At 38.3% G+C, this 15407-nt stretch overlaps 1 protein-coding gene across 4 annotated transcripts in view; it reads left to right on the forward strand.

The window, feature by feature from the left end:
- Nucleotides 1-3900: 3900 nt before the first annotated feature.
- The window catches only part of TTC27 (tetratricopeptide repeat domain 27), a 192881-nt gene continuing 181374 nt past the window's right edge, over nt 3901-15407 (forward strand). The window contains exons 1-2 of one of the 4 annotated variants that reach the window (XR_004231862.1): nt 3901-4181; nt 13993-14167. Coding sequence is in view for 3 of the 4 variants with exons in the window: in XM_023494608.2 (XP_023350376.1) it covers nt 3962-4181; nt 13993-14167 (395 nt within the window). In the remaining variant the exon portion in view is untranslated. Of the gene's footprint in view, nt 4182-4341; nt 4482-13992; nt 14168-15407 lie in introns of those variants that run through there. The other 3 variants (XM_023494608.2, XM_003757831.4, XM_023494609.2) reach the window with 3 other exon arrangements.

A 15407-nucleotide genomic window follows, 5' to 3' on the forward strand; every position in this document is an offset into this window, starting at 1 on the left:
AAGTTTCAAACCAGAATAGAGCCTCAAATAAGAAGCAAGGATGTCTCCTTTTAAAGCCTTCTTTGCTCTTTTGGCTCAGTCAATTGTCTTCCCTACTCTAAAGAGAGTAGGGGTAGATAGACCATATGGGAAACAACCTATTGGTGCACAATTTATTTATGAAATGGTGAAAATACATATCTTTTTGAAATTGGCCACAGCATAGGCTCAGCAACATGCACAGTCCATTCACAGTTAAAGGACAATCTGGATAATAATTCAATCTCTGTCCTGGACTCTCTCATCTCTGTCTCTGTCTCTGTCTCTGTCTCTCTCTCTCTCTTTCTCTGTCTCTGGCTCTCTCTCAGTGACTTCATTGCCTCTGATTGATTTAATCATTATCTTTATCCAGATGATTCCAACCCTAACAACCATCCCCCATCCCCACAAAGACAATAAAGGATAATAATAATTGCATTTTAATATTCTACTACATCTATGTTTATTTGTACATTTTCCACCTATAAGATGTTATAGATTATTCTAGATTTTCTCCTCCCTTTATCATTAAACATTCCTATGGGTAATGCTTGAATAGGGAGATCTTTTCTTATTTTTCACTATCTTTTTGTATATTCCCCAAAATGTGATTATTGAAATAAAGAAAATAATTAATTTTGACTCAGAATGCAATTCTAAACTGTCCTCCAAAAAGAATCTGTCAAATTCTAGTTCCACAAGAAATGTAGACTAGCATTTGATTCTTCACAAATTTTCACTGTTTTGTTGCTTTATTTTTATTTTTATCAACTTGGTGCATGAGAGATAGTACCTCAAGGTTGTTTTCATTTGTATTTTTTTGTTTGAGGGATTGAACAATTTTTTGAGTAATTATTTGTCATCTGCAAATCCTCTGTTGCAATAGGGAAGCTGTCTCAACAGGAATTACAATAGGGATGGATAGTTTCCCTTGAATAGTTTTATTAATTCCTGTTACTTTTTAATATTGAGTTAAAAACCTAATAAAAATTGCTACAAGTACATTTTCTAATCTTATTTTAAGTTGTTTATTTTGCATTCTTTATTTTTATGTAGCCTAACAAATCTCTAATTTTTAAGCAATTTCTTCTCTTTATTCAATATTTATCTTTCCTTCATAATTGAGACTGATGAGATTTAGATTTAGGGAACTAAAATGAGATTAGGGTTTCTGGTGGTCAGGGGTTAAATAATAAGGTCTAGTGGCAGATTCGGGGTTCAGGGAACCAAATGGAGAGGTTTGGCTCCCCTGCACCCCTTGGGATTTGGCGCAAAGGTAGGGAGTTTTGGGGACTCCCTTCTGGTGGTGCAGAGGTTCTCTGTAAAGGAATTTACAGACCTGAAAACCTAGATTGATAAAAGGGTTTATTATGGGGATTGGAAGTAAGGTTAGAAATTCTGATAGAGAGGCATAAAATCTGGTTAGGGAAATAGGAGAGGATAAAGAGAGGATGGCACTAGAAAGAGTATTCCAGTGGACAAAGGCCCTTGACATGCCAAGCATGGAGCTGGCATATTTGGAACCTCTGCAAAGAGGGGGTTTTAGTTTGGCTCTTTTTATAATGAGAGCTTTGCCTATAAATTGAAGGGGGCCTGTAGGTGGAGTCCAAGTTGACTCCTAGCTGGATTTCAGCTTGAGCTGGAATGTGAATTGAATTCAATGAGTTTCAGGACAGAGCTGACCCTACCCAGATAACAAAGTTATCTGTTAATAGGAAATTTTGTTGATAGTTGAAGGAAATTTTTCTCCTTTAAGGATTTTCAGAGTTTCTGGATCCTTTCTTCATTCTCTTCTCAAGCAGTCAAAACTTAAATTCATTTAAGGGAAAAAGGACTTGGGGCAAGATCCCTTATTGAGGCAGAGTTGAAGGAGATTTTCTCCTTTAAGGATTTTCAGAATTTCAGGGTCCCTTCTTCAAGACCAATTTTTTCTTTTTTTCATATAGCTTTTAAAAATGCTTAAATATGTCAATTTTCAGTTGTATGACTCTTACTCCATTTGTGGTTTTCTTTTCCTTCTCCAGCTCATTTTATAGATGAGGAAACTGGGGAAATCAGGTACTGAAATGAGGATTTGAATTTATTTTTCATGACATTCCCAGGAAGTTTCTCCAAGAATATTGATTAATCTTTCCTTATTTCTCCCCACAGATTATTCAAAGAGCATTTTGTTTATGGTGGGTTCTTTTTCTGACTCTATTCTGTTCCATTGGTCTGTTTACCTATTACAGGGTAATTTTAACATAGCTATTTTGTTTTAAAGTATTTCAGAAGTAAGACCACCTACATTTTGCCCCAATCTTTGAAAGGCTCCTAGCAAAGGATTGCAAAATGGAAATAATAATTGTACCTGACACAATTGACTACAAACTGATTGAAGTTGACCTTTTTCAGTTTCCAGGCCAATGAATTGCTTGGGGCTGGACCAGACAGTACCCTTGCCAGTCTCTAATTATTTTGTAAATCTCCTAATGGTAGTTTGGCCATTCCCTCTGCCTTAGTACTTAATTTAAACCCTGTTCCCAGCCCACTCCTCGGATACAGAAAGACTTAGTAAGTGGCACTCTAATCTGGGACTCATTTCCTCCAATTAAAGAGCTCCATTTTGCTAAATTGCTAAATTTTCTCTTGAGTTCAGGTTGACACACCTATCTCACAGTCTTAGTGCTAAAATCAAAGCAATTCTATAAGTATAAATATAAATAAATATTAAGTATTTTTGTTGATATCCTGTTGGAATCTTTACAAAGTGTTAAGACATTGGAGTTGATAGAGACAATAATTATCTAATTTGTCATGGTTCAATATGATTGATTTGATCTTAGAAGGAGATATTTTGGGCCAGAACTTGAAACAAGGTGCTAAGTACAACTGATGGAAACAATGCTTGTGTTCACACCTTTAGAGAGCTCATAAGTATCTAAATTCTCAATGGAGTTCACATGTTTGGGAGATTTCAGGGCTTAGTATGGCTTAGTATGAGATATCCTAATTTACACCTCCCTTAGGGCCAGAGAGCACTCTGGGAGATAACCCAGAATCCCTCTCTCTCCAGAAGGAGGAGTTAACCTTTGGGAGATCATATATATACAGGAAGCTCTTAGAGCTTGAGAGATTTTTTCTTGGGAACATTGACTGGAGTCGGAGAGGAGCACTCTGGGAGGAAGCCCACAAGCCCTCTCTTCGAGGCAAGAGAGATTCATTGCATCTTCCAACTTGGTGCTGGCTGGAGGCTGAAGAAAGCAGAGGCAAAGGACAAAGCTGCAAGATCTCTTGGAACCAAGCAGAGAGATAGGCCTGCGCTAACCGGGCTATATTGAAGGACACAATAAAAGATCTGAACTCTTTTACCACCTGGCTGTGTTTTGGAAAAAGAACACCCACAATCTCCCACGAGGCCCAAGTGCCCGAACCACCTGGAGTCGGGAAGATCTGAGTTGAAATACATCCTCAGACGTTACTATCTGTGGGACCCTGGGCTAGTCACTTAACCCTATTTGTCTCAGTTGCTCCATCTGTGAAATGAATTGGAGAAGGAAATAGTAAAGGACTCCGCTATCTTTGCCAAGAGAACCTCCCCAAGGGAATCATGAAGAATTGGACCCAAATGAACTGGAGGAGGCATTTGGTGTAGAGTCCTCCACGCTGGTGACTACACTGTAGTGTACAAGGAACAGGCTGTGTGAGCGCGCACAAGTCCTGTCCATCATCTCCTTTCCCTTTCCCTTCTAGCGTCCCCACCAGGAGCCCCCACCATCTAACTTCACGTTCTATCCCCTCCCCCTCCGAGGGAGGGAGAATCCCTAGTTTTATCCCTGAGGAGGCGGGGCCACGTTCTGGGCATGCTCCGTAGACAGATTGAAGCCACCGCCTCCGAGGCGGAAGGGGAACTGCTCCTTTAGTCATTTTATTTTTCCCAGAGTGCTGCGCGGCACTGTCATGGATGCTTCCTGGGACCAGATTTAGCACATGGAATAGTAGCTCGCCGGCTGAATTGGAGTCCGGGCGCCCTTGGGTCAGCCCCCCGGAGCAGCCCCCGCGGAGCCCCTGGTCGGTGCCTGGCTCGGGCGTTGCCATGTGGCCCCCGGAGCTGGCGCTGCTGAGGGGCTTCCCCACCCACGTGGAGCAACAGCGGTGGAAACAGGTGGAGGAAGCCGGCGCAGGTGAGAGGCAGGGCGCGCTGGCCCCGGGGACGCCTTGCTCTCCTGTCCCGGGGTCGGATGCGCAGGCGGCCCGGGGGCGACCAGCCCCGACGTCGCGGACACCACGTGCCTAGCGGAGACCCCCTCCTCCATTCCCGCCGGGGCCGGCTTCCTTTGCTCTCGTCCCAGCCGTTGCTGACAAACATTTATGCATCTCCCATTTATGGACCAGGCACTGATCTCCCTGACGCGAAGCCGGGCTTCACCTGCCAAACTGATTTTCCCGAAGCCAGGCTCTAACCGTGTCACTCCCGCTACTTAGTGAGTTCTAGTGACCTGGAGTTTGGGTTTTTTTTTCACTTTTATTATTTTTTTAAATAACTTTTTATTGACAGCACCCATGCCAGGGTAATGTTTTTTACATTATCCCTTGCACTCCCTTCTGTTCCGATTTTTCCTCTCCCATCCTCCGCCCCCTCCCCTAAATGGCAAGCAGTCCTATATATGTTGAATATGTCCTAGTATATCCTAGATACAATGTATGTGTGCAGATCCAAACAGTTTTCTTGTTGCACAGGGAGAATTGGATTCAGGAGGTAGAAATAACCCGGGAAGAAAAACAAAAATGCAAACAGTTTACATTCATTTCCTAGTGTTCTTTCTTTGGGTGTAGCTGCTTCTGTCCATCCTTGATCAATTGAAACTAAGTTAGATCTTCTCTTTGTCAAAGAAATCCACTTCCCTCAGAATACATCCTCATACTGTATCGTTATTGACGTATATAATGATCTCCTAATTCTACTCATTTCACTCAGTATCAGTTCATGTAAGTCTCTCCAGGCCTCTCTGAAATCATCCTGTTGGTCATTTCTTACAGAACAGTAATATTCCATAATATTCATATACCACAATTTACCCAACCATTCTCCAATTGATGGGCAGCCACTCAGTTTCCAGTTTCTGGCCACTACAAACAGGGCTGCCACAAACATTTTGGCACATACATGACCTGGAGTTTTTATTTGAATCTAGAGATAGTGGGGAGCCACTGAAACCCTTTGAACAAGGAAGGGACATGCTCAGCATTGGGAATATCGTTTTGGTAACTACATTGAGGTTGGATTAGAGAGTGAAAAGACTTTGACAGCGAATCAAAGTAAGAGGATATTGAAATACAGATTTCAGGCAAGAGAGCAATCAGAATCTGTGCATTTCATATTTTTCCTGCATGGATTACCGAAATTGAGTACTGATTGTCTCTTTAAATATTGATTGAAGGAATGGGTTTGTTTTGATTGAATTAATCAGCATTTTAAAGGTAGATTATGTATACTAGGTGCTGTTAGGTATCCACACTGCCCAGCAGAACTTCTAACATATACTTACATGTTACCTGGGACTTCTTACATGTTCCTTCTGGTACTTGTTAATTGGTTGCAGTATTCTGCATTATTTCTATGCAGAAATACTATATTCTATTTTCAAAGTGTCTTCAGTCATTTTTCATTCATTCATCCGGCATTAATCAAGCAGCTACGGAGGGCAGAGCTGTGTGGTAGGTACTTGGGAAGATAGAAAGTTAAGATCAGAGACACTTGCTGCTTTAATGAAATTTAAAAATAGATAAATAAGCAAAGAAAAATGTAACAATGCTTAATGAGTCGCAAAACCGCTTTGTGAAGGTTAAGAGAGATCAGTTACTAGTTTTGAGTATAGGGAAGGCTTCATGGAGATGGTGTCATTTGAGTTTGGGTTTAAAGGAAGAGGAATTTAGCAGGTAAAGAGCAAAAGAAGGGACCTTTTAGGTTTGGGGAACATGAATAATGTTTCAGGGTTTGGGTGGTCCATATTGCGTGGACCATGGAGGGTGGTAATATGTGGAAGGCTGGTATTAGATTTTGGGATGTCTCAATGCTAGGTTTAAGGGATTGAGCTTTACTTAGATGGGATGGGAATTTTTTTTAGGAGTCAATAAGGACAATATGTTCTCTGAATTTTATCCTTTTCCACTGTCGCTTTTCACTCCTTGTCTGAAATATTCTTCCTCCTTACTTCTTCCATCTGGCTTCCTTTAAGACTCAGCCTTATTCCAACCTTCTCTAAGAGTCCTTTGTTGGTACACTCCCTCCTCACCACCAACTCCTAGAGCCTTCTCTTTGAGATTCCCATATATAGTTGTTTGTATATTGTCTCTCCCAGTAGAATGTGAGTTTCTTGAGGGCAAGGACTCTGTTTTTGCTCTTTCTAGTTTTTAGCATAGTGCTTGACTCTTATTAAACACTTGATAAATAGTTTTTGGCTCAGGAGTCTATTGAAATAATCCAAGTGAGTGGTAAGGAGAACTTAAACTAGAGTGATTTTTGTGACAATAGAGAGGACTGATATAATGGGTGTTACAGAGATGGAATTTATGGAATTTGCTAATGGGATTCTTTTTCCAATTCCTCAACTTTCATATTGAAGATTGACATTGAAAATAACACTGATATAAGAGGCAGAGTAAATGGTAGTGTCATGGGTAGTAATGGTGAAGTTCAGAGATACCAAATTTTGGGAGAAAAACAAGTGGGTTTTTAATTTTTTTTTGCAATAGGAAGATATCCAAAATTTGAGAAGCAGTAGTTTCAAAAGTTATTGAGAAATATAGACAAAAACAAAAGATAATTGGATTGGATGACTAGGAGGTCATTAGTGACTTAGAACAGCTTCAATAGAATGATGGGTTTGAAATGATGATTGTGTAATGATTGTTAAGCTACTCAGAGATATCCAACTTTCAAGAAAATTAGCGCTGAGTGTGGAGTGAAAAAGATAGTTTTAAAAGGTAAAAGGATCAAGGGGAGGATTTAGGATTAGGAAAATTATTTCATAGACTTGAAGTTAGGACTTAAGTCCTGTCTGTGACATATTTTTAAAATATGCACTTTCATTTGATATCAGTAATTAAGCATATATTAAGTGCCTACTATATTGTAGATATGTGCTAAACACTGGGGCTACAAAGGCAAAATAAGCTTTTTGTGGGATAAGGCAGTAGAATTAAGGGGACCAAGAAAAGTGTGATTCTAGCTGGAACTTGGATGCTGAGAAAGTAGATGGAGATTAAAAGGAAATGCATTTCAGTGAAAATGTGTGGAGTATTATGTTTGAGCAACACCTATCATTGGATAGAGAGTACTTGGCTGGAGGCAATAGAGGCAGGCTGGGGCGTAAAAAACATGAGAAAAATGGATATGTGTGGAATGGGGCAGATTAGGAAGGACTTGGAATATCAGAGGATTTTATTTGATATCAGAGATTATAAGGAGACATTACATACAGTTTACTGAGTCATCTAGTTAAAATGCTGGGCCTGCAATCAGGAAGACTGTAGTTCACATGTGGCCTCTGACTCTACCTTTTATGTGCATCTTATCTCAACTGAAAAATGGGGACAATAAGACCAGGAAATTTCTAGGGTTGTTGTGAGGATCAAATAACATAATATTTGTAAAGGGCTTAACCTAGTGCTTGACACATAATAGGTACTTAATAAAACCTACCTTCCTTCCTTCCTTCCTTCCTTCCTTCCTTCCTCCCTCCCTTCCTCCCTTCCTCCTTCCTTCCTTCCTTCCTTCCTCCCTCCCTTCCTCCCTTCCTCCCTTCCTCCCTTCCTCCCTTCCTCCTCCCTCCTCCCTCCCTTCCTCCCTTCCCTTCCTCCCTCCCTCCTTTCTCCCTTCCTCCCTCCCTCCCTTTCTCCCTTCCTCCCTCTCTCCCTTCCTCCCTTCCTCCCTCCCTCCCTCCCTCCTCTCTCCTCCCTCCCTCTCTCCTCCCTCCCTTCCTCCCTTCCTTCCTTCCTTCCTTCCTTCCTTCCTTCCTTCCTCCTTCCCTCCTTCCTTTTTTCTCTTCCTCTCTCCCTCTTTTCCTCTCTCCTTCGCTTCCTCCTTCTCTCCTTCCTTCCCTCCCTTCTTCCCTCCTTCCTTCCTACAGTTAAACAAAATTGTGCTACTTTAAAAAGATCACTTTGGCTGCTGAGTAAAAGATGGATGGGAGCAGGGAGAGATTTCTGGAGCAAGACCAGCCAATGGGTTATTGCAGTAATCTAGATATGAGGAAATGAGGACCTGTACTGCAGTGGTGACAGTGTCAGAGGAGAGAATGAGGCACATGAGAAAGATATATTAAAGGTAAAATCCATAATCTCAGCGGCATTTAAGGAGTTGAGTAAGTAAGGAAAGTAAGGAGTTGAGGTTGACACCTAGGTTTCAAGCCTGAATGACTTAGGCAGACTCACTTTTTTACTTTACACAAGTTATTTCCCCTGGTGTATAAAGCTATAAGGTTGGACTAAATAACTAGTAAAATCTCTTTCAGCTCTAAATCCTGTGTTCTTTGTTCTAGTCCCCTGCACACATTGTGAAATTAATCTCCATAATGCACATTTGTTCAAAAGCATTCAAAGACTCATTGCTTAATTTAAATTTTGTAGTCCTTAGAGTGGTATTCAAGGATCCCATTGGTATAAACCTCAACTTATCTTCCTAATTCTTATTTCTCAGTCTTATACACAGAGCATCTGTTTGAGGGGAACTGCACTACCCATGGCATCCTTATTATGCTTGATTTTTCTTCTTCCTTTCTTCCAAGATTTTGTTCATGTTTATTTCCTGTTTCAGAAATTCCCTTCCAATAATCTTTCCCTGAAAATCCTATTCTTCCTTCAAGGTCTCTCTCATCCATAATGTAGGAAGATTGTAATAGATATCCTTAAGGTTCTTAAAAGCTTTGCAGAGTATCCATAGTAAGGCAACAAAGTTATTGTAGGACCTGGAATGTGGTCTATATAGATTGATGAAATTGTTTAGTCTGGAAAAGAGAAGAGTATGTGTTGGTGTGGCATGTGAGAGAGTTTTGAGGGGGAAAGTAGAGATATATGGTAGTTTTCTTTGTGAATTGGAAAACTCTTTATCAGCAAGGAGTAGATTTGTTCTGTTTTACTTCAAAGGACAGGACTAGGAACAATAAGTGAAAGTTATTAAGAAGCCAATTTTTTTTTTTTTTTTTTTTGAATTTTTAAAATTTTTATTTTTATTTTTTATTTATTTATTTATTTATTTTTTTTTTTATTTAATAGCCTTTAATTTACAGGATATATATACATGGGTAACTTTACAGCATTAACAATTGCCAAACCTCTTGTTCCAATTTTTCACCTCTTACCCCCCCCCCCACCCCCTCCCCTAAATGGCAGGATGACCAGTAGATGTTAAATATATTAAAATATAACTTAGATACACAATAAGTATACATGACCAAAACATTATTTTGCTGTACAAAAAGAATCAGACTCTGAATTATTGTACAATTAGCTTGTGAAGGAAATCAAAAATGCAGGTGTGCATAAATATAGGGATTGGGAATTCAATGTAATGGTTTTTAGTCATCTCCCAGAGTTCTTTTTCTGGGCATAGCTAGTTCAGTTCATTACTGCTCCATTAGAAATGATTTGGTTGATCTCGTTGCTGAGGATGGCCTGGTCCATCAGGACTGGTCATCATCTAGTATTGTTGTTGAAGTATATAATGATCTCCTGGTCCTGCTCATTTCACTCAGCATCAGTTCGTGTAAGTCTCTCCAGGCCTTTCTGAAATCATCCTGTTGGTCATTTCTTACAGAACAGTAATATTCCATAATTTTCATATACCACAATTTATTCAGCCATTCTCCAACTGATGGACATCCATTCAGTTTCCAGTTTCTAGCCACTACAGAAAGGGCTGCCACAAACATTCGTGCACATACAGGTCCCTTTCCCTTCTTTATAATCTCTTTGGGATATAATCCCAGTAGTAACACTGCTGGATCAAAGGGTATGCACAGTTTGATAACTTTTTGAGCATAGTTCCAAACTACTCTCCAAAATGGTTGGATTCGAAGAAGCCAATTTTGATGTAATGACAAGAATATGAGTTATCCAAAAATGAAGTGTTATTGTCTGGGAAAGAGGGGGGTTTATGTGAGGAAAGATGGCCACTTTGAGAGTAGGTGGTAGAGTGCATTCTGGTTAGATAGAGATGTCAGACTATGTAGTCCTTGAGATCCCTTCCAGTACTGAAATTCCATTTGTAACAATCTGTGTTTCTATGAATTAGCACCTTGAGGTTCTTAGCTAGGAATAATAGATATATCCCTTTCCTCAGAGCTGTTCTAAGAGTGTTTGTACCTCTATTTACCATAGCCTTCCTGCTATCAAAGATCATATGTTACAATATTTTCTCCCCAAGTCACATTGAATGTCCTATTTCTTTGTGTGTGTGTGTGTGTGTGTGTGTGTGTGTGTGTGTGTGTGATATGAGAATTTATTATGTGACCTCTGTAGAAGAAGGAAATTTTTATAAGCATGTTATATAGACAATTTATATAGATCATCTGTCTGAGGGACAGGTCAATTCTCCAAGAGCCTCCAGAGCTGTGGATAATAATATCTGAAGGAATTGCAGGGTAGCCTTTGCTGACACAGGTATTGCGGACTGGGAATGAGATAAGTTGGAGACAGAGGGAAGAGGAGAGAGGTCAGAGAACAGCAACTGCCTCTCAGTCTTCTTGTATCATCCTCTCACAAGAGGAGATCCATTCTGGGTTGGATCTCCAGCAGCCACTATCAGGTGGCTCCTGTGTTTTCCAACAATCTGCATATGTGAAGTACTTTGCAAATCTTAAAGCATTGCATAAGTGCTAATTTTATTATTATTAATTTATGAACTTGCCTTATTCTCTCTAGTATTTTATAAAATCTTTGAGTTTAGAGGTTATATTTTACTTATGTGTCTCCTACAGTGACAGAAAAAGAATGGTATGGGGGGAGTCAGGGGGATCAAATTCTTCCTGTGATCATTAGCTGTGATTATAGATGTCACTTAACGTTCTTGAGCCTCAGTTTACTTATTTTTAAAATTGGAACATTAAGAGCTATGGTTCCTATTTCTGTGGGTTTTAATAAGGATGAAAAAGGATAATTCATATGAATCTCTTTGCAAATCTTAAACAACAATACTAACATTTATGTGGCATTTTATAATTCACATGCTTTCTTAATGGCCTTTAACTATATGAACTTATGTTCATGACTTTCCTTAATTTCATTTCTGATCTTTATGATTGTGTGACATGGATCAAGCCACTTTCTTGACAGAGATCTATTTCAAGTTTTTGTGAACTTATCGATTCCTAAGAAGTAATTTTTGCAAGATCCTGCATTTGCATTCTAAATAGATCTTTGGGGCTAATGAGTTTACTAATTAGTTTTCTAATAAAACTCAGCCTACTGAACCCTATGTTCCCATTCCTCGTCAAATCACTTAATATTGCCTCTCAGGATCCTATTTCCTTTATCTGTTATTCATTATTATTATTACCTTCTCTTTTCCCTGCTAGCTTCTCTTGTCCCTATACTCCTTTCTAGCTGGACTCTAATTTTTTGTGGGTTTGTGCTTCAGTCTACTTCTTTACAAAGCCTTTTAATGGACCTCATTAAATTGGGAATAAATTTCTCCATGCTCTTTAACTTTTCTACAAGTACTTTTCCCGCCTGTTCACCTTGGTTAAAATCTGGCTTTTCCCTCTCCATCAAGGAGAGGTTATTTCTCTGACAACTCAGAATTTACTATGTGTGTGTGTGTGTGTGTGTGTTTACTCAATGTTTATGTATTTTTTCTTTTCAATAGTATTTTATTTTTCCAAATATATATAAAGATAGTTTTCAACATTTATTTTTTGTAAGCTTTGTTACAAATTTTTCTCCCTTCTTTACTTCCCCAAGACAGCAAGCAATCTGATGTAGGTTGAAAATGTGTAATTTTTTTAAATGTATTTCCTTATTTGTCATGTTGTACAAGGAAAATCAGACCAAAAGGGTCGGGGTCTGTCTCTCTCTCTTTCTCTCTCTTTCTCTCTCTCTCTCTTTTCCTTCCTTCTTCCTTTCCTTCCCCAGGTCATTTTACAGATGAAATAACTGAGGCTAAAAGGGTTAAGTGACTTGTCCTGGGTCACACAGTTAGGAAGTATCTGACTTTAGCCAGAGCTAGATGGTATCAAAATGAATATTTGAGTTTAGGTCCTACTACTTCCAAGTCTATTTCTTTAGAAGTAGGAATGATATAAATTACAAACTTGCATAATTTTTTGTTGTTGTTGTTGTTGTTGCTGTTGGATAAAATTATGGTACTTAAACTTTAGAAGAATATTATTAAGATTAACTTCACTTTCAGATAGGAAAATAGTTACAGATCTAAAGATAATTCAAGAATTACATAGCAGATACCTGTGATATCCATTGAATGTCCTATTTCTTTGTGTGTGTGTGTGTGTGTGTGTGTGTGTGTATGGTATGAGAATTTATTATGTGACCTCTATAGAAGAAGGAAATTTTTATAAAGCAAGTTGCCCCTGAGATAAACAATTTGAACTTTTTATAAAATAATATAGTACCACTTTTTTTTTTTTTAAATAGCTTTTTATTTACAAGTTATCTGTATGGGTAATTTTACAGCACTGACAACTGCCAAACCTTTTGTTCCAATTTTTCCCCTCCTTCTCCCCACCCCCTCCCCTAGATGGCAGGATGACCAGTAGATATTAAATATATTAAAGCGTAAATTAGATACACAATAAGTATACATGGAATGTCCTATTTCTTAATCCACAGTTATCATAACTGAATGATACTGTTTTGAATTTTGAAAGCATATTCTCAAACTATTGCCATTGACCAGTATCTGGAGGGAAAAAAAAAGTTAGAGGTTAAACATAGGATGTTACTTCTTTGTCATCAGAGTAGAACATAGCTCTTGTGTTCATCATGGTTTTCTTAAATAACTGTATATATGTATGGGTCCACTCACAATTAGGTTAGTATGTTGTTGAAAAATGCTGGATTTGGAGTTAGCAAGGACCCAGGTTCAAATTATGTTTTCTTAGTTTGATAGTTAATCTGACTTTTAATAATCTGATTCCCTAATCTGACTTTGCTCTGACTTTCCATATTTGTTCCATATTACTCTCCTGGTTAATTGTTCCAGCAAAATCATAGTACTTTTTTTTTTTTTTTTTTTTTTCTGAACTGAGTAGGTGTTTCTATGTAAATGTCTTCCATGCTTGGAATATATTGTCCATCTCTTTCTTGAAAAATTCTTGTATTCTTTAAAGGTTCAGCTCAGGTGCCTCCTCTGGAGTCTTCTCTGATGTCAAGTCTTTTTTTTTAAGGGCTGCTCATTTACTTTTGGTATCCACAAGTCACCCAACTCTGACTCCATGAAGCTGTAGCTTGTGCAGTAACCACACCCTGGTAAAACCGTCTTGGCAGATGGGCTCACCTAGACTGAGGGGGTAACCCACAGATCTCAAAAGCCATCAAAAGACATCGGAGATGTCTACCCAAGAATATGAAGACTTTCCCCTGCCAGAAGTGAGCAGATGAGACTAGGTTGGTCCAGTGGCCATGAAGGTAGCTGAAGAAGACACTGTGAAGTACTGTGTTTATTTGCAAAGTTTATGATTTTGAGGTAGACTTAAAGAAAAATTACATGAAAATTGTCCCTTTTCTTTAATGTAATAAAAAATATTTAGACTTTAATTCCTAATTGGCAGTTCATGGTAGCTATGATGTGGTATGGTGGCAGTAGCAGTGGTTTTGTTGCTCCAGAAAATATAGCACAGGATGATATGAATTTACCCATTATTTTATGACTAATGAGCCCACATGTAATACAGCTTCTTTGTTTTTCTGATTTTTAAAAAAATGTCAGATTACCACAGTATTTGTTTTAGCTTATTTAATTTTTTTTTTTAATTACAGAGAGTGGATCCTTTTTACAGTTGATGTTAGAAGGGAACTATGAAGCTATTTTTCTAAATACAGTTATCCAAAACATTTTTACTGCATCTATATTGAAAGAGGAGAAGATTGACAGCTATTTGGAAAAGCAGATTCTTTCATTCCTGGACTGTTCAGATTTGTATGAAACTGAAAGGTAGGACTTTTTTTTTTTTTTTTAACTGAAGGTGTCATAGTGGAAACAGAGTTGTAGTTAATCTTTTTAGAAAATTAACATTAATCCCATTCTTCATTATTTTACTTGAGTAACTGAGTTTTGCCTAATAATCTGACTTTGAAATTTCTGCAGCATCTGAACTAGATTTTGTTTTGTTTTGCTACATTGGTTCAGTATAAGATTTTTTGGTGTCCTAGAACCAAGCCTTCAGGTATATGGTTTTTGATGTCAGCTTTGTTTTTCCTTTCTTTGTACTGTGAAATAGATTCTATAACACATTAAGGAAAGGCTTTGGTTCCTTTGGTTGGATTTTAAAAAATTGCTCATGTTGGTGCTCTATTATCCTGTACCTAGTTTTCTTAATGATTTTTTATAAATCAAAAGTAATTATTTTTAGAGCCAATTGATGGAGGGTAGCTGTTCCCAGAGATCAGTTTTCCACCAGAGACTTCCTCATTTTCTAGCTCACTTCTTTGACGTATATACCAAGATCTGCTGTTACTCCTACTCTCCATAGTCCTCTTCTTTCTTCTGAACAAAGATATATTTCACCCATGATATTCTCTTGAAGTTTTTTCCTCCATGCTCAGATGTTATATTGTTGCTACACTAGGTATTTTTTCCCATAAATGTCCTATATCCAGATTGTTATTTCTTGTCCCTTGGATTTTCCCAATATGGGCAGCTGCTGTTCTGGTAATGAGAATACAGCTTTTGACTCATTTTGCTATAATTAAATGTAGATTACTTTTACCAGGAGTTAGAATAAACTAGTCTGCAATGGATAAATTATGTTTCTAACCAATATAGGATTCATAATCAAGCTCCAGCTTCCTAATTCTTAAATTACTTCATGTTACCTCCTGGCATGCATTCCAAATTAAATTATTGACTGTTTCCTAGGCTTTAACATTCTCTCTGCCACTTCCATGCACTTCTCTTCCAAGCTTGGTCTGTTTTCTCCTTAGTTTCCTCTTCTTAGACTCTAGCTTTCTACAAGGTTCTTTTCAATTGCCAGCCACCTCTTTTTTGGAGACTTATGTGATTTCCTTGTTCTCACCATCTTAAATTTATTTAGTGATTATTTATTTATGTACATCTTCCTCCCCCTATAGCTTATTTCCTTTAAAATGAAGTTTTTTTTGAAGGCTGGTATTGTTTTGGGTTTGCCTTTGTATCCCCAACATAATGCCTTGCACATAATGTGCACGTAGTAAAT

Source organism: Sarcophilus harrisii, chromosome 2, assembly GCF_902635505.1.
Source record: "Sarcophilus harrisii chromosome 2, mSarHar1.11, whole genome shotgun sequence".
Lineage (NCBI taxonomy): Eukaryota > Metazoa > Chordata > Mammalia > Dasyuromorphia > Dasyuridae > Sarcophilus > Sarcophilus harrisii.